General features: G+C 37.2%; 1 protein-coding gene across 1 annotated transcript in view; it reads left to right on the top strand.

Moving 5' to 3' along the window:
• Positions 1–217: 217 nt before the first annotated feature.
• Positions 218–18,526, top strand: part of LOC128861167 (protein javelin) — a 31,674-nt gene continuing 13,365 nt past the window's right edge. Inside the window, exons 1-2 of the mRNA XM_054099094.1 lie at positions 218–647; positions 3,022–3,334. Coding sequence (XP_053955069.1) covers positions 218–647; positions 3,022–3,334 — 743 coding nt within the window. The remainder of the gene's footprint in view (positions 648–3,021; positions 3,335–18,526) is intronic.

Here is an 18,526-nt window from a genome sequence, read left to right as displayed (position 1 = left end):
CTGTACTGTCTCTAGATTTACTGATATATCATAAACTGGGCTTGTATAGTTAGGTACGTATGTATGTATGTATATTACGTTAGCATTAAAAATTGGTCACTTTTACTCGCACAAGTGATTTTAGTTAGTCAATTAGCAGCGCAAGTGAATCACCGCCCTTTTATAATACGTATTTTTTCCTCTCTTCTCGTTTCTCCCTCTCTCGCACTCACTCTCTATGTCGCATACACAAACACTCAGAAGAACCAAAGAGCTTACGTACAACTACGTGGATCGCGTTCGTTTGGCTGAACATTCGCTGCAACAAGACTACAAATGTCCGACGCGTGGTTCCGGCTGGCGACACAACAATAAGTCCATCTCGCACTTGGATTTGGCCACAAGCTGCCACAGCACAGCTTTCGGTCCAAGTCATTGGCCTCACAATCGTCAGCTGCGTCATTCGCGTTCACTCGACTACGCCCATCTTACGGATCGTTGTAAGGATCATTTGGATATTGCTGAATTCTATTGGCGTTTGGATCCAGAGGGTGATGCTTTATATGAAGATGAGTATGAAGATGAAGTGCCCGATGAGGAGGAAACGTTAATAGGACGATATAACGGTGAACAACGACAAGAGCCGCCATACCGGGATTATAATTACGGTGAGTTTATGTATGTGTGCATGTAGACTTGTAGCCATTAGTTACGTGATCCCCTAGTCGCAAGATTTTTATACACAATTAACAAATAATATCAGGAAAATTTGCATTTTCATATTGCAGAAGGGTGATTTAATTAGTTGGACCCTTGATTTAAATTTTGCAGTTTTATTTTCATTCGGTAGTGCTCGGATTTGAAACCCGTTCCCGTGCATGAAGCATCAAATGACAGAAACAGTTTTTTTCTAATAGTGGGTGCCCTTCGGCAGGCAATAGCAAGCCTGCGAGTGTACTTCTGCATGAAAAAGATTTCCTAAAACTGTAGGTCTCTCCATTAGTGGAAAGACACCAAAATGCACACCACAAATAGCAGGAGGAACTCGGCCAAGTACCCAAAAAACGTTTAAGGGCCAATTCTTGTTAGTATTATTACCTTGAATCTCAATATGATTCCGGGCAATGATTCGAAATGCGCTGTATTTATTGAACAGCTAGAAAACTCACACGAAGCTAAATTAGGCGAATAAAGGGTTTGTTAAGCTATAATAAATACAGTTGCTTAGTGTTGAGGCATTTGAAAATAAGATATTACAAATCTAAAGACTTTAATACCAGCTGCATGAATTTTATTCGGACATAACAAAGACTTCCTTGAGCTGGTTGGCCAAGTTGGTAACAAATTATTTCAATTACTTGCTGAATTTTTCTCTAAACACTTTCGCTCTCTCTAATCACAGCTTAAAGGTCACAGCTCTCTAGAAAAGGAACTAAGTACGAGAGTGCTGGCAGTTCAGTCCGAAGTCAGTTTTTTATAGCTGTTCGAAAGATGGAAAAATCTTTTTCCCCCGGAAATGGATGAAAATTCTAGACCCAACCGCCGCACAGTGGGCACTTTTCGACCAATTTAGTTTATAAATGGCTACAGGATCCAATTTTAATAGTTTTTTTTAATGCTCGTAAATGGTTTTGAAGATTGTCTAGGCCCGAATTTAACTTTTTTTATTACATCAAAACACACCCTTCATTTTTTTTTTAATTTTCCCTAAATATTCTAGGTTTCTCCATGAAAGTAAGTTTATAGCTCGTCAGTAAGGAAATGATTTCAACACTAAAGATTGGTTGAAAATATGCGTACTTGCTCTGATGTTTTACCGTTGCTTAGAACTGCAATAAAAAACATCCTAATTATATAATCTGTTGTCCAAATTATATGGAAAAGTTTTTTGAATTTTTGATAAAAGTACCCGTATTCAAGGGTGTGTTTCCATATAATAAAAAAACATTGAAATTCGGGTCCATACAGTGTCTCCCAAAATCATTTACGAGCATTGAAAAAAAAATTATTAAAATCAGTCGAGAATTTCCTTCTCTTGGATTTTTTAACAAAATTGGGCGAAAAATCCCCATTGTGCTGCGGTTACACATTCGCGCCGTCAGTGTTTAAGTGATGGTTCTAAAAGCCGACATGTAAAATTTCTTGTTCCAGTTAAAACTATTTTAGGCCGTACATAAATTACCTGCCTGATAGTGACAGACACGAATAAAAGCAAGAGAAGATATTATCATTATCCCCATCTTCTTCCGTTTCTTTCCTTCCATAAGCCCCATTGTCAGAGACAATGCAGAATACTAATATCAAAAAAAAGTTAATCAAATCAGTAACATCATCACACGGTGTTGACTGAATAAAATATATATGAAATAAAAGTCCTTCAAATATACGTAAAACATTCAATGTTTACTTACATATATCAACGGCTGACATTTGCTCACCACTAGTCGTCATTTAAAAAAACTTTCATATAAGTCATTGATTGATAAAAAATTAGAGAGAAAGAAATTCATGATGAAAGGAATTCAGAAGTTGTGACCAATATCAGAGCGTTAACCGGCCATCTGCGAACTTTAACGGATCAGCTGTTTGACTGACGTAACTGGGGTCGTTCACATTTACGAGAAAACCAAGATTGTGTTGGTGATTAAAAAAAAATCGAAGCAAGCATCGCTCGTCACTTCGTTGCCTGATTGGGCGGGCGTAAGAATATGTGTGAGCGCGCACTAGTCTGCTGCCGAATCGTCAATGTCGTGCCAGCCGGAGCTACTCTCACAATTTTGCTCCGAGTGGCTAAAACTTCTAATCTATGATCTTTGAAAGAAACTTACTAACTTCCCCGCACTCATGATATGAAATTCATCGTTTGCGTATGACAACCAAATTACACTTTGTCCATACGAGTACATCCGAACACATCCACAAACACATATATATTTTCCTTAGCTATATAAGTAGAATCTATATATTTTCATCTCGTAAGACACAGGCATCCTCAGTTTATTTTAATATCTCTTTCATTTTCCGCATGCATGCGGCCCATAGCTGATAATAGCCAGCTTCTACATCCACCTCATCTGCATCACAATAGTAGTGGTGGTGGCGGAAACGGAGGCGTTGGCAGTAGCGCAGCAAAAACAGTCACAGCCGCAACAACTGCGGCGGCGACGGCGGCCACTTTACAAGCTTTCGACTTTGGCAGCGAGTCGTGTAGTTTGCGGCGCTCGCGCAGCTTAGCCGTAATTCGTGAGGAGACATTTAGCGACTTACAAATTACTACGGCCAACAATAGCCGACGATCGCAACTGATACCGCGTGCGCGCATCGTCAATCGCGGCTTCATACGTGAACGCGAGCGGTAAGTACAAATACAAACAGATACACATGTATGCACATACTACGAGTACAAGGTGGCGCAAAATTAATCACCGTATCGGAAGATTTATAATTTTTGCAAATGGCGTGGTGCGTCAATCATATTGTATTTGACAGTTGTGAACTAGCAATGCACAAATAGGCAAGCAATGGAGCGCGTAAAGGCCAAAATAAAAAAAAATGCATCACTGAAAATCATTTTTTTTTTATTTGCGCCTCCTTGTATATATAAATAATAATGAATATATTTACAACTAAACTTTTCTTTACGGTCACACAGTATTTGAGTGATAGGCGGCCATGGGGAAGAGCACGAACCAACCTTTCTAATTATCAAATCCCTCACCTACCAAGGCCCCTATCAAATCCGCAGAATAAGCGCAAACCATCATTAAAAACAAAAAGTTGAAAAGAATTGTAAAACGCAATCGTTAACTCGACCAATATTTAGCTAAGGTTTTATAATTCATTATTGGCAAAAGAACTTTTTTTTAACTAGAAAGGCTTGTACATATTTGTGCAAGGCCCCAACAACTCAAAAGTGATCTTATCCAAACTAAACAGATAAAACAAAACTTTTTTCCAACTAACAAGTTTGACATATGTATTGACTATTGAATGCATTTGCGTTCAAAATATAAATTTGGTCATCGCACTTGGACATTGCAAACAGAGCTTTTGTGGGTGTAACGGAAAGCCAAGCCATAGGTTAGGTAGTACCGGCTGACCTGTAAAAAGATCTCAATTAGACCCGTAGAGTCCATTGTGTTGCCAGTGCTATGTATCTGGAGTCGAAGTTATAATTTTATGTAATTCTTAACGCCTTCGCTAGTTTTAACAGGCCGTTCAGCCTTCAAGGACGAAAAATATGTTGATCTTAGGCACATTGGTTGGTTCCTACAGAGGGCATGACAGTGGCAAAGTGGGGGTTCCAAAGTACCCTTATCATTCGCTTCGTTGCATGTGTTACACGCATCGCTCTGAATTAATCCCATTTTGGCTGTGAGACGTGGGGTGAGACAGTATTCCGTCAGCTCTCCAACCAAGTCTTAAAGTTTTGCAGTCTTTTCTAGAGAGTGATAAAATAAAATTTGTAGTTTTCGTATTCCACGTCCTTAGCATAATTTTCGCAGGTTTTTACGAGGTTGAGTGTTCCCCTATCGAGCTAGTTCCTCATTTAGCTCCGTTTTCAGAAAGGAGAGTGATGGATATACGAGTCTGACGAGCTCAATCTCGGCAAGCGAATAACTGCCTTAGCGAACTCATCGGCTCTCTTATTTTCTTCTATTCCTTTGTGTCCTGCTATCTACTAAATCGTGATCTGCCTATTCTCGCAGAGTCCATACATTTTGGATATACACTGGTGAACACTTTTCGAGCTAGTGTAAGGAGCCATACTTGCTTGAAAGTCGCTTGGTTATCAATGAAATTGGAAAGTATGAAACCATATTTTCAGTTGAAAATTATTTTTATTAAAAACAAATATACGAGAGCGGTTCAATAGTGCCCGTGTTAGATGACAGAGAGCGTTCCTGTGAGAACTTGGCAGAACGACGGCAAAACAAATTTCAGATTGATTGATAGGTTAGTTTGGATTTGGCAGCTATTCGAAAAAGACGTGTTTCGTGATTTTAGCTAAGATGGAAAAAGAGCAGAAGCGTTTGGTAATTCGCTTTTTTTTTTTGAATGGGGAAAATGCGAGGCGATAAAAGCGAAGTTGGATGCTGTCTATGGGGACGTTTCGCCATCAATGACCACAGTTAGATATTGGTTCAACTAATTTAAACCTGGCCGAACATCCGTTTTTGATGAGGAGTGATCAGGATGCCCGACAGACGTGGTTACCGAGGAAATCATTCAAAAAGTCCACGACATGATTTTCGCTCACCGACGAACGAAAGTGCGCTAAGTAACAGAGGCCATAGGTATGTCGACCTACGAACGTCAATTAATATTTTACGTGATAAGCTGGCGATGTAAAAATTGTCGGCCCGAAGTATGCCTCGATTGCTCACGGTGGACAACAAGCGGCTATTAACTTCCAAGCAGTGTTTGGAGCAATTTAAGCGAGATCTGAATGAACTCTTGAGTCGAGTTGTCACCGCTGATGAAACTTGGATTTATCATTACACACCAGAAACTAAGCAATAATCAAAACAATAGATTTCTCCCGGTGCATCTGCTCCAAAGAAAGTGAAGACAGTCCCATCAGCCGGAAAGGTCATGACGATCATTTTTGAGGATGCGATCCTCATGGATTTTTTTAGAAAAAGGAAGAACGATCACTGGACAATACTACACAGAGTTATTGGTCCGCCTTCACAAAAACTTGAAGGAGACACGGCCGCATTTGGCGAAAAAGAAGGCGCTGTTTCACCACCAGCACATTTATCCGGAGTTGTCGCCGCTAAGCTGCATGAATTCCGTTATGATTTGTTGCCGCACCCCCCTACTTCGCATCTGGCTCCCTGCGACTGTTTCATGTTCCCTAACATGAAGGAATGGTTTGAAATTTGGAGAGTTCGACAAATTCTATTGTTTGGAGGGGTTAAAAAAATGGCCAGAGCGGTGGGAGAAGTGTATCTTTCTAAAAGGGGAATATGTTGAAAAAAAACAAAAATGTTGATAAAATATATATATGTATTTAAAATTATTTTTTTAGTAAAAGCGAAAAAGTGTTTTTTTACTGTTTATTATTTTAAATTGTCAAATTTTCGCATTTAATTTATAACGGTTTTCTTACACAATGAACTAATTTTATTTTATAAAAAATTAACGAAACAAATTTAGCGACAAAAATATTGAAAATATTATACAAAATAAGGGAACTTAGTTATTATATTTATTATTATAGAGGCTATTAAATTTTTTTTATATTTAAATATTGTTTTGTTTTTTTTTTAATTAAGTACAATTTTTTTTTTTTTTTTTAATTTTTCTTAAAAAACATTTTTATGAAAATGAATTTGTTTTTAAATATTAAAATAATATCAATATTTTTTGTAATTAAAAACTTAATGCTTATGCACTAATGTGTATATCTGCTTACTATGTTAATGTACGTAGCGATTCTTCGATTGATTTGCAAACGTACGTAATATAGGATTATGTACCTGTATAGGCTAACGCTACGCTGGAACAGTTTTTGTACTGATTCACTATACGTATTTGAATATCACTCGACAAGTTATGGGAATCCCTCAGCTAATAAGCCAACAAATTTTAACAACTAAAAAAATTTTTTTTTTGTTTTTGCAAAAAAGTTTTCAATAAAGCTTATTTTATCCTAAAAAAGTAAACAACAACACTATAAAAAACGTTGAAAGCAAAAATCTAAGATATTTCTGTTTAAAAAGCACTACACCTAAATTTTCACCATACAATAAATCTCAAAGTTATAAAAATTTTGTTTTTCTATTTTTGGTTTCCTTTTTCTTGCACACTCAAGTCTTCAAATAAACCAATTTTCAGAAAAATTTACAATAAGGTCAAAAATACTTGGTTCGCTTGACAGGCACTCGCTTACAATTTTTGTTTATTCACATAAGAAGTGGCGTGGTGAAGGGGCGAGGCGACTTAAGTGCACAATTCAGCTTTTATTTATTGCAGTGCACATTTCAAATGTGTACGAGTATTTATTTATAGTACAACATTATGAGCATCTTTACGGCATTTCCATTTTCTTGACGAACCAGGTACTTATTGCTGAGAAAAGTTGCAAATTAGAAAAACACTTGTTGTATTGTCTTTAACTACGTAGAGTAAATAAGTGGGCACTCAATTAAAAGCGTATACACTTACAAATACATTTTTATTTGCCTGCTTTTGTGTGTGTGTGTGTGTGTGTGTGTGCTATTTCAGAGCAAGTAACCCGCTCAACCAACAAATTGCACAGTGGAGACGGGTGACACATTACTGAAATTCGCATTAGGGGTAGCTGTGCGCCGCTGTTGATCGTAAAAGTCATCATGACATCGCGTGCCCCTCGTTACACTAAATGGCACACGCTCACCATTTTCATTTCACGGCTGGCTTGCTTGGTCGGTTTTCAGCGAGAATGAATCTACGATCGGCTAGTAAGCTTTATCAAGTCAATCGGCGGCGCTGCTGACCACACAAAGTTGTGAGCAAGTTACTGACTGCGGCTTACGATTTTTAATTTGCCAGAGTTTAGTATTTTGCGGTCACGCATGCGAGCTGTACACTTTATATAGTCAACGAATAACTCGGTAAAGAATATCCAAACGCCTTTTACTTGTGAAGTGTTGCTTTACCGATTCGCGACAGGTAGCGTACACAGATTTCAGGATAAATTGTGGATTAAGTACAATAAATAAAAGTTTTATTAAAGCAAAAAAAATATTGCACTAGGCAAAAAGCTTTGCTGGCAGCCGCGATTCCAAATGAAAAAGTTGAAAACCTGAAGTGTTAATATGTGTAGAGAAAGAAGGGTGCATCACTCTTCACAGGTGCATATGTATGTGCGAGTATTAGTGCGTTTGCATGTTGTATCACGTGAGTCGTGCAAAAGTGTCCATGATTTTGCGCCACTTAGCGAGAAAAACCTCTACACAAGGTGGAGTAAACACATTTGTGAGTGTTAGTGTTGTGCACACAGTTTCGCAAGTTTCCTGTGTTTGTGTGTGCAAAAGGTTTTCATAAAATATGCGTTAGTACAAACTATGCGGTTGGCTGCAGTAGATTTAACGCCAATCTAGTGGAAAATTTTGCAGCTCCAGCCGCTATCTGCAGTCGTTTGCAAAGTTTGCACATGCAGATGTATGTATAATATTTGCATGTTCTGTGCGGCAACAGCTCGCGATATGCTCACTGTAAATCCCCTTTTTATTGATTTTTTTCGTGTGTTGGCATTTTCACTCACTAGCTTGATGTGTGCGAAATTTTTCAATAGACTCGATTTACAATTTCTGCTTGGCACTTTTTGCTCTTCTACCTGTACCAGCTGCCGCCACCCGCCACCGTAAAAACGTATCAGCTGCAAACTTTGTGTTGCCAAAATATTTTGTTCTGCTCATAAACCATGCAACACTTAGAAGTGCTCAAAAAGCTTTCAAAGATGCAAAATATAATGCAAAATAACGAAAATGCTAACAATTTGTTTCGAAGAGTGCTAAAAGTGTATTTGTGGTATTAGTTTGTTGGTTTTTAGCCATAATAAATTTGCTGCAGTTGCCATTAAAGTACAAAGAAAATTTTTGATTCAAAACAAAAAATCTTTTTATAACCATTTGGAAGTTAGGAAAGCTCAAGTTGCAGGCAGCGGCTTGATTTTGAGAAATTGGTGGTGAGGAACTGGAAACGAGAGTATTTAAATGTTGAACTTTGGATTATTTAAGTGCGAAAAATGTGCGTTTGGTTTAATGCCAGAAGCAAAGATGAAAGGCTGTAGTTATAAAAAAGTAAAAAAAGGTTAAACTTGAATGGCTTCACTGCCTTCTTTTTTGCTGGTAACTTTGACGAATTGACTATCAAGTAACGAGGCTGATGCTGTAAACTATTTTATTTTAGCTTCGTATACTCGTAAATTCACTTATCGTCTTCAATGTGCAAATCGTTCACCATCGCTATAAGGCTCCTTCAAATTTTCCATTGTTCGAAACAGTGCTGTCTGCCACCCTTTCTGGAGCCCTTTTATACCATACTTTCAAGGCACTCAAAAAAGGTTTCCCCTTAAGTAACAGATATGAGCCGCATACCGTAAGAAATCTGTTGATCTGACGCTGGCTAGATACTGTACTTGTCTAGAAAGCTATTTTGCATACGATGCGGAGTGACCGATGCGTACGTTACTCTATTGTTGCACTTGAGGGGACTCTTATTTAAAAGATATAAAAATTGCGTTTTGTCTAGCAATATTTTTCAGAAGGAAAAAATAAAATAATTAAAATGGCTTTTTAGGATATTCATATATATTATTTATTTAGAGTATATATAAGGTAGCGCATGATTTTCAATAATTTTTTTTTTGCTAGTCAATCGCTTTATTTTACAAAAATAAAACCATAGCATTAATACATCATGTTTCGACTTGACTTTAGCAAAATTTCCACAAATTTCAAAACAAAAAAAATTAATATATATATATATAAGTGGCGCATACACCCTTTTTGGGTGTTTGGCCGAGCTCCTCCTCCTATTTGTCGTGTGCGTCTTGATGTTGTTATTAATTAATAATTGTAAAAATTATCGCTGTTTGTGTGAAGCCCGTTTCTCTAGAAGTCCCTTGCGGTGATCATCACAAGTGCTTCGAGATTCATCTAAAAACAATCGGACTATTAAAATTAGTTTTCTTAATAAATAATATTGTGCCTGATCGAAGCTTTTTTCAAAATTAAGAATTAATTAAGAAAAAAACCGACAAGTAATTGTTTAAAAAAAATAGAAATTAAAAAAAAAATTCTTCGATCAGGCACGAGTTTTTTACTATCAAAAGCAGTATAAATTTTGTGAAATCTACCAAGCGGTTTTTAAGTTACAGTTATCACCAGTTCGAAAAACATAATTTTGCGAAAAACGCATTTAAAATTTTGCTATCGATTTCCGGAGCGCCCGAGCGAACTTTGTTAATTGTTTAATAACTCGAAAAGTATTTGTGGGATTCACTTCAAATTTTAAAAACAATATTTTTTTAAAAATTAAAAAAAAAGTTAAAAAAAAAAATAATTTTTTGAAAATTCTGACCACCCGTAACCTCTTAATGCGCTCCATTGCTTGTCTGTTGTATACTGCAGCTGTCTACTTCACACGTGTCAAATATGATTGACGTACGATACCATTTGTAAAAATTATAAATTTTTCGAACGGGTGATTAATTTTGCGCCACATTAATATATACATCATAAGTAAGTACTTTTCCATGACGCAATGGTAATGATAATTTTTGTCCGAAATAAAAGTTTATGGCAAATTTAAGACATTAATCCGCTATGAGAATTGAGAATAAACCAAAAAAATTAAAATTTGTTTAAAGTTTAAAACAAAAAAAGAGTTTTCCGAAAAATTGCTAAGAGTTTTTAATTCAAACGGAAGAATACTGATAAGAACTACGAAGTAGTCGACAACGTCTAAGGTAGCCATGACATGTCTCACATTTCTTAACGATGTGGCAGAGTCATTTCAGCTAAAAGTAGGATGACTTCCTGGTCACTGTGATATCGAGAGGAATTACACGGCCAATGACTTGAGCGAGACTTGGCACCAAATTGACTGAGGAGTACACAGACAAAAGGCATAGGCGCACCCTTACAGACATCTAAGCCTCTTATTTTGAGAAAATTGTAAGAACAGCGAACAAAAGGTGGCTTTGGGGCTTAAGTTGGATTACTTCTAAGATGCCAACCAAACATAGATAATATATTTGGAAGGTTAAATTACGGGCGTAGAGGATTGCCTCAGACAGATAAGGCTTTCTTGGATATTCTTTCAATAGGATAAACTTAAAACGGTATGACAGGGACATGATGAGAAACAAAAGATCTTATAACGCGTAGTATCTTAAGATATTATAAACTCTCAGTTTTGGGTATTATTTCATGATATTTATTTCATTAATATGATAACAAGTTTTCAAAACAGTTTTTTTTTACTCTGTTTTTCATGAGCAAATAAAGCATGCGAGAGTACGGTTTTGAAAATCATAAACTATAACAAAAAATATATATTTCCTGTTCAAATAAACGGAGAACCAAATATAATATTTGAAAATTTTTCTTCAAGTATAGCGACGTAAGTCAATAGAATTTATGGCACGATTTTCGAGGCTTCAAAAAATTATAAATTTTTGTTCCATATTTTTCTTGCTTTTCTTTTTTTTGTACCAATTAACTCTATTCGTAGAAAGAGGATAAATAAACATATACAGCGCGTATAAGTATGTATGTATGTATAAACCACACACAAACCTTAATGGAGAAAAAACTGAGATAACATTTATTAAGCAGAACAATGTTGCAGCTTTCAGTCAATTGTTAATCCATGTTTGCAATATTGTCATCAGCTTCTGCTTTTGCTATTTTTGTCAACAATTCATGATTTTTCATATTCACAGCTCTGTAACAGCTTGCAAACTCAATTAACGCTTGAAGTGGTAGAAAGTTTGTTGAATTCAATGCGAAAATGAAAATAAACAGAGACTGACGTACCTTTTGCATTCACACTTATATAAATATATATGGATTTGTAAAAATGTACACACATTCTGTTAAAAAAAACGTACTTTTTATAAAACAAAAAAAATATTATGACGTCATACTTTGGAGAATTATTGGCGCGTACACTTCTGTTAGGTGTTTGGCCCAACTTCTCCTCCTAGTTGTGCCGTGCGTCTTGATGTTGTTCCACCAATGGAGCAGATATGCACTTGGAGATTTGCTATTTCCTGCCAAGGGGCGACCGCAATTAGAAACAAAACTTAGAATCACTTTGCTGTTTCACGCACAGAAATTTGAGTCTACTATACGCACTCCCGAAAGGTAGTCGCTCACAACCAATTCGGCTACGGCGGCCACTGAACAAATTATCGCCAGAAAATATCGAAAAATTGCATGATTTAATTAAAAACAACAACAAAATTTCTCTGAATGAATTTAGGTATTCCTCAGATGACTGGGAACCATCTAATCGGTTAAGAGTTGCGAGTGAAATTCCCAAAAAAAATCAACGATTTCATTGCATTATTCACCATATTCAACTGAGTTCGAATCCTGTGTATCCTTCTATGTCCTAAGTTCTATTTGGCGATGAAAGGAAAGTGGTTTATTTGAAACTATTCAAGCTATCGTGACAAACATTTTAAACTGTTTTCCTGAAACGATGTAGAAAGTTAACTTGGAGAGCATAGAAAATTGTTGATCGAAGCGAAGTCAAATATATTCCTCAATCAAAAATATTTCACGAAATATACTTCTGCTCCTATACCAAAAAGTTGGTTTTTTTCTAGAGTAGATTGTGTATATACTTATAATAACCAGTGGAGAAGGCATCTTTTGGTGTATCCAATTAGGGAGCCAGAGACAACAGACGTATTTTGTTGAACAGGGTGAATATCGCTTGGAGGTTAATACACCAATCAAGACGAAGAGTGCAGCAAACATCGCTATTCCAAGAAATTTCGGATGACCAATGCATTCACCAGGCTATCTTACCAGTCTATACAGGCATTCGATTTTCTACTTAAACTTGCCACTTGATAAGAAGTAATTTTTTGGAGATGTAAGCTTTCTGGCTAGTTCTGGTCCCGCTGCTCGGGTACTGTAATTTAGGGACGGGTAGTGCTTCAGAACAAAAGTTTGTCGCAAGCGGGCTGTAAAGCTTTGATGACTAAACACATTGCTGTGATTTTCCCAAACCGAGATCTGTGCCACAATGCAGACTTCTTTGAAGTTTGCGAATGACTGAAAAATTCTTCTGAAGCAAGGAAAATTCTTCTGAGAAGGAAAGGAATCTGACAGATGGAAAAAAGTAAGAGAGACTTTGGGTTAGAGGCTGACGACCAATAGTGGCAATTTACGTTCGTATTAACTGCTTCAAACTACTGATGGATTTCACCAGATGTGTGATATTTAAACCCGCAATATCCGCAAGTGTAGCGAAAAAGTGAGAGCCCAAATGTCTACACCTTTGCACGACGAGTACTGCAGTGTACTTGAGAAGAAAGTGCTGAGATGATTCCACCTCGACCTCCAGATAGATTCTGCAGAAAGGGACTTGATGCAATCTCAAGTCTCACCGCATGGACACCTAACTGGTGGTAAAATGGGACTTGCTGAAAAAATCAGCTACAGGTTTTGTGGGTTAGATGATCAAACGCCAGAGTATACTTATGTATTACAAACTTCTACAGGGAGCGAAGGAGATATAACATTTTCTCCCGATAGTCAAGCTGCGATCAAGGCACTGACGACGCCGTGATGCAGATCCAAACTAGTCAACACTTGCACGGAAGGGATCAAAGCTCTTGCTTGTACAGGTAACGTCTCTCTGATATGGGATCCAGGACATAGGAACATAGAGCGAAACGAAATTGCTGCTGAGCTTGCCAGGAAGCGGTCGACTGAATGGTATCAGAGATCTTCCACCTTGCCATCGGCATACTATTGATTGTTGTTAAAGGCGAATTGCACAACTTATTTTTCAGGAAAGCGCAGAAAAGATGGAGCTCCATTTCTTCGTTTACTATTTCAAAAACTCTTTGGCCACAGGAAAATAGACACAGGGAGTAGAAAGTTCTGGGGACTCTTCGCCATTCAAATTCCCAAACTTGTAGCTGTGCTTACCGATCATTGGTCGATCGGCACACATGCAGAAAGCCAGGTTTACCAATTAATCCCCATTGCAGAAGCTCTGTGTACCTTTCGGAAGACCATTGAGCACTTTCCCTGTAAATGTCCGGGTTTGGCAGCTAGACGATTAAAGCCAATGGGTGCTCCGTTCTGCGCCAACCTAACATAATCAACTCTGCTTGGCTGTAGATACCTGCCCGTTGAAGGTCTCAAAATGGTATCAAAATGGCACTTTAGTGCTACTTGGGAAGTTTTAGACTGGTACTCTAACCATTTTACTCCCGCTTGAAGAGAGACAGGTCTACAGTCAAAATCTGAGGAACACACTTTCTACATACTCTAGGGTTGCAGTGTTCCTCCAGAAATGAGAAATACAAGACTCGCCAAAACGCTTTTTACCTGGTAGTCGAATGTTCTGAGTGGACTTATTTCTAGGGCTCGATAAAAACAAAACCCATTTAAGTTGGAACAGGAGTATCTTGGCATAATGATAACAATACACGCATTGCAACTTTCGAAAATAGTTTGAGACTCTTTCACACTTTGATGGGAATTCACTACCAAAAGTCTGCCAATAGTTTCGCAAGTCAAATTTAAACTACTCAAAAGCATTTCAACATTTAAATTTATATTGGAATTTTCACAGTAATTAAAATATGTATGTAAACCAAAATTTTAAAAGCGATAAATGCAGAGGTAAATGAAATGCATTTTATAAGCTGTCCGAAGCAAAAAATGCTTTACCGCATTTTATCATTTAAATGCAAACATAAGTTCGTAGGTAAATAAAACGTACAAGTAAATGTATGTATGTATACACTAGAATGCGACCACAACCACGTTAACCAGAGCCATTTTTTTAAGCAACAGAAAAGCTAAATTCCACCGGAAGCAGTACTTTACTCAAAATTTTTCTTTTTTCCCCTTTATTAGAATTCACTTTTTGTTCTATGTAAATTTTTTCAGTTGACACAAGGCGCCCAAATTATTTTACTTGAGGCATTTTCTAGGTCATTTCATTGGCATCGGATGAAAGCTGGCGCGTTTGTACACACATCCATATGCACTTATAGATGCAAGACTGGCGACTATAGCTGACAAATGGACCACTTATAAACAGTCAGTCATATGTGAATATGTACATACATACATACAAGTACATATATATGTATTTTTAAAAAATGTGCACCAGTGGTGGTCGTTTCTATATTTCAAATGTCAGAATAAATATTTGCAAAAATTCCTTTGTGTTAGCAAAAAATGTGCCCAAATATTGTATGCTAGTTAGATTATAAGGTCAAGTTAAGCTCTATTTTATAAGTCATATTGTTTCGAACCAAAAATGTGGCAACAAATGCAGAAAAGTCCAAGAAACAGCAGTGTCCTATTTTCCGTCCAAAATGCCCTCATATTTTTTTCTGTGATATATCCCGTTATACTAAATTTTAGCACTTTTTCTTTATTATTTATTGAAATATCGCCTTTTCGGGCAAATTTGAAAATCACCGTTATATGGTATATAAGTAAAGTAGGAGTTATTACGCATCGGTTTCTCGCATCTCTGCAGAGCTTCATTAGATTATCTCAAATTTTGGTAATGGTAATGGTAATGGCTGTACGGGTTAGGCTAAGGCCTTTTAGCACTGCGACCAGATTGATTTATTGTGCACCCCTAATTACTTAATTATAATTATTTAGTACACCGCGGAATCGAACCATCTCCTTAGGAGGGAGCAATTGTAGGTCTTCCTCCTCTAATAGGTAGAAGCCCAAGGTTCTGTGTCTCCTGTAGTCTAATGCCTCACAGTTGGTGATTAAGTGTTCCATAGACTCCTCTTCATCACAGCAGAACCTGCATGATCTTGTACTAGACAACCCCTTATTGCGTTAAAGTGTTTATTCCAGGCAAAGTGACCTGTAAGTGCTCTACAGAGTAATCTGAGGCCTTTTCTATCTGGGGCTAGAGCAGATTTTGCTCTGTTGGCATTGAAGTTTAAACACTTTTTGGAGTGATTAAGGCCGCTTGTGCCGTTCCAGTGTTCCCTGATTTTTTAGTTTGGATCCAATTTTTTGTTTCCTGTTTTATATTATTTTTGTTAAATCCGAAAAATGGGGTTGGTCCAATAAATAGCCCTTCTGTCCCTTTTTTGGCATAAAAGTCTGTTTTCTCGTTTCCTTCGTGTCCCTCATGTTCTGGTACCCAAAGCAGTGAGACTTGATTATGAGTGGCCAGTTTGTTGAGTGCATTGTTACACTCTATTAGAACTTTTGATTTGAATGTGAAGCTATTCAAGGCTTTGAACACCGATTGGCTGTCCGAAAGTATTTTAATTTTTACTTTCGCGAACCCTTTTTGGATATGATTTCCACTGTTTTAATTATGGCGGAGAGCTCCGCATGGAAAATCGTGGTATCTGTACCTAGTGTTAGAGATTTGTGTGCTCGAGGGCCCACTATTCCTGCTCCTACACCTTAGAGCGTTTTGGAACCATCTGAGTACCATTTTTATGAGTCATCATTTGGCCATGTTGGGTTAGTGTTCCAATCTTCCTTAAACGCGAATATAACCTTGTATCTCTGTATAAAATTGAGTACGGGTTCCGTGTGGTCATTCGCCTGGGTTATGCATACTGCATCATGTTGAACCCTGTTCAAGATATTGAGGTGTCCAGTAAGAAATCTCAAATTTTACTTGATTCAAGCAAATAGAAAACCACTTCGATTTTTATTCAGTTTTGTAGAATTTGGCAGAGCCGTTTCATATATCACTCATTTGCTGGAAGAGCCTCATAACTCAAAAATTAAAAAAAACAAAAATGCATACATCTTATATATAAAATAAAGTCAACTTTTTGTGTGTGTTCGCTAACCGGCCGTGTCTTTGCACCGAATTAAACCAAACTTACACACATTGTTAAGTAGGTATTGAAGATGGTTTACGTATAGTTTGGATGCCTATTGGTGGATAGGGCTCGAGATATAGGTCAAAACGTGGACCCGGGTAACCTTCGGATGTGTATGTACAATATGGGTATCAAATGGAAGCTGTTGGTGAATGCTTTAGTTCAGAGTATTTTTCATGCCGCTCCGTGACTAGGGTCTAGAGATAGAGACCAAAACGTGGAGCCTAGAATGTGTTTGTACAATATGGATATCAAATTAAAGCTGTTAGTGAATGCTTTAGTACAGAGTATTTTTCATGCCGCTCCGTGACTGGGGTCTCGAGATAGAGGTCAAAACGTGGACCCGGGTAACCTTTGGTTGTGTATGTACAATATGGATATCAAATGGAAGCTGTTGGTGAATGCTTTAGTTCAGAGTATTTTTCACGCCGCTCCGTGACTGGCGTCTCGAGATAGAGGTCAAAACGTGGACCCGGGAAACCTTTGGTTGTGTGATGTACAATATGGGTATCAAATGAAAGCTGTTGATAAGTGCTTTAATACGGGATAACTTGACTGATTTTCAATTTATATTTTATATTTACTCAAAAACAAGTAGAAAAACAAAAAATATTGTTTATGCCAAAGCGCTTGAATAAAGAATAAAGAAATAAATAATATGAAAACCATATATTTTCTGTTCTAAACCATATCTATTCTATTTTAGTATGCCCAGCGAAGCGGGCCGGGTTTGCTAGTATTATATATGGAATACTTGTATGGTGGCTATCTGCTCGAAGGCGAGTTACGTTAAAATCAGGAGTAAGACCCAAAGAACAGATTTTTTTATGCAACTCTGGTGCTTTGAGGACTACCACAAACAAAGCGCTGGAAGTGCTAATCAGTTTGCCTACACTAAATCTCGTAGGGAAGCACGTGGCCACCGCTACTGCAGCATCCATCAGGCAGAAGTTCTATCTATAAGTGGCTACGTATCTAAATACGCATGCGTTGACAAAAATTAAAACAAATATATTTTCAGATAGCCAGACGGTCATTAAATCAAAAAAAGGCGGCTCTACTAAGATCAAAGGCTGCACATGAATACCGTGCAGCCCTAAATAATATTAGTGCCGCTTTGAAGGTCGATTTAGGTTCCGGGGCACAGAGTCATTGAGGGAAATTGTAAAGCCGATAAGCTAGCCAGGAGGGGTACTACTCTTCAACTGGTCAGTGATAGGAGTACCATTGGGATACCTATGGCCACGAGCGCCACATAAATAAGAAAAATACAAAGGAACCGCTTAGCCGTTCCAGAGATGATATCTCGAAGGGCGTGGCTTTTATAACCGGTCATTGGCTGTTTGGCAGGCATTCCTTGAGACTAGGAATTTTCATCCACTAATATTGTAGAAGCTGTAGTGATGAGGAAGTCGACGAAAGAGTTGAGCACTTTCTTTGCAATTATCCACCCTTAGCTAAAATCGGCGCAGGTTTTCTAGGTGGATACTTTTTCAATTCTCTTACGGAACTGTCCGGCATGAGGATTGGAGCAATTCGGCGTTTCATAAAGTGCCCCAAAATGGTGTCACGAAGAAAATCAAATGAAGTTCCCTTGTCGCACAGTTGATCGTATAGACCGACTACTACAATAACCTAACCTAACTTAAATCAAAAAATTTAAAATTCAAGAAAAACGACCTTAAAGTTTCAGATACTGTTAATAACCTCGCGGTATTCTACTGAAGGTACAAGTTTTGACTATTTACTTAAAAACAAAAAATAGAAAAAAAACCTAAAAAAAAAGTATAAAAAAAAAATTTTTTTTTTTAATTAAAAATTTTTTTTTTACTTATTATTTACCTATTTATTTCGCTATTACGTATTTACTATTTATTAATTTATTTTTTAAGTTCAATAATTCTTTTAACAAAAATATGGTTCATTCTACATAAATATGGTTAACACTTTGTACCAGATTTATAAAAATTC

The sequence above is a fragment of the Anastrepha ludens genome, chromosome 4 (genome assembly GCF_028408465.1).
Source record: "Anastrepha ludens isolate Willacy chromosome 4, idAnaLude1.1, whole genome shotgun sequence".
Taxonomy (NCBI): Eukaryota; Metazoa; Arthropoda; class Insecta; order Diptera; family Tephritidae; genus Anastrepha; species Anastrepha ludens.
This window is presented reverse-complemented; position numbering and strand designations above follow the sequence as displayed.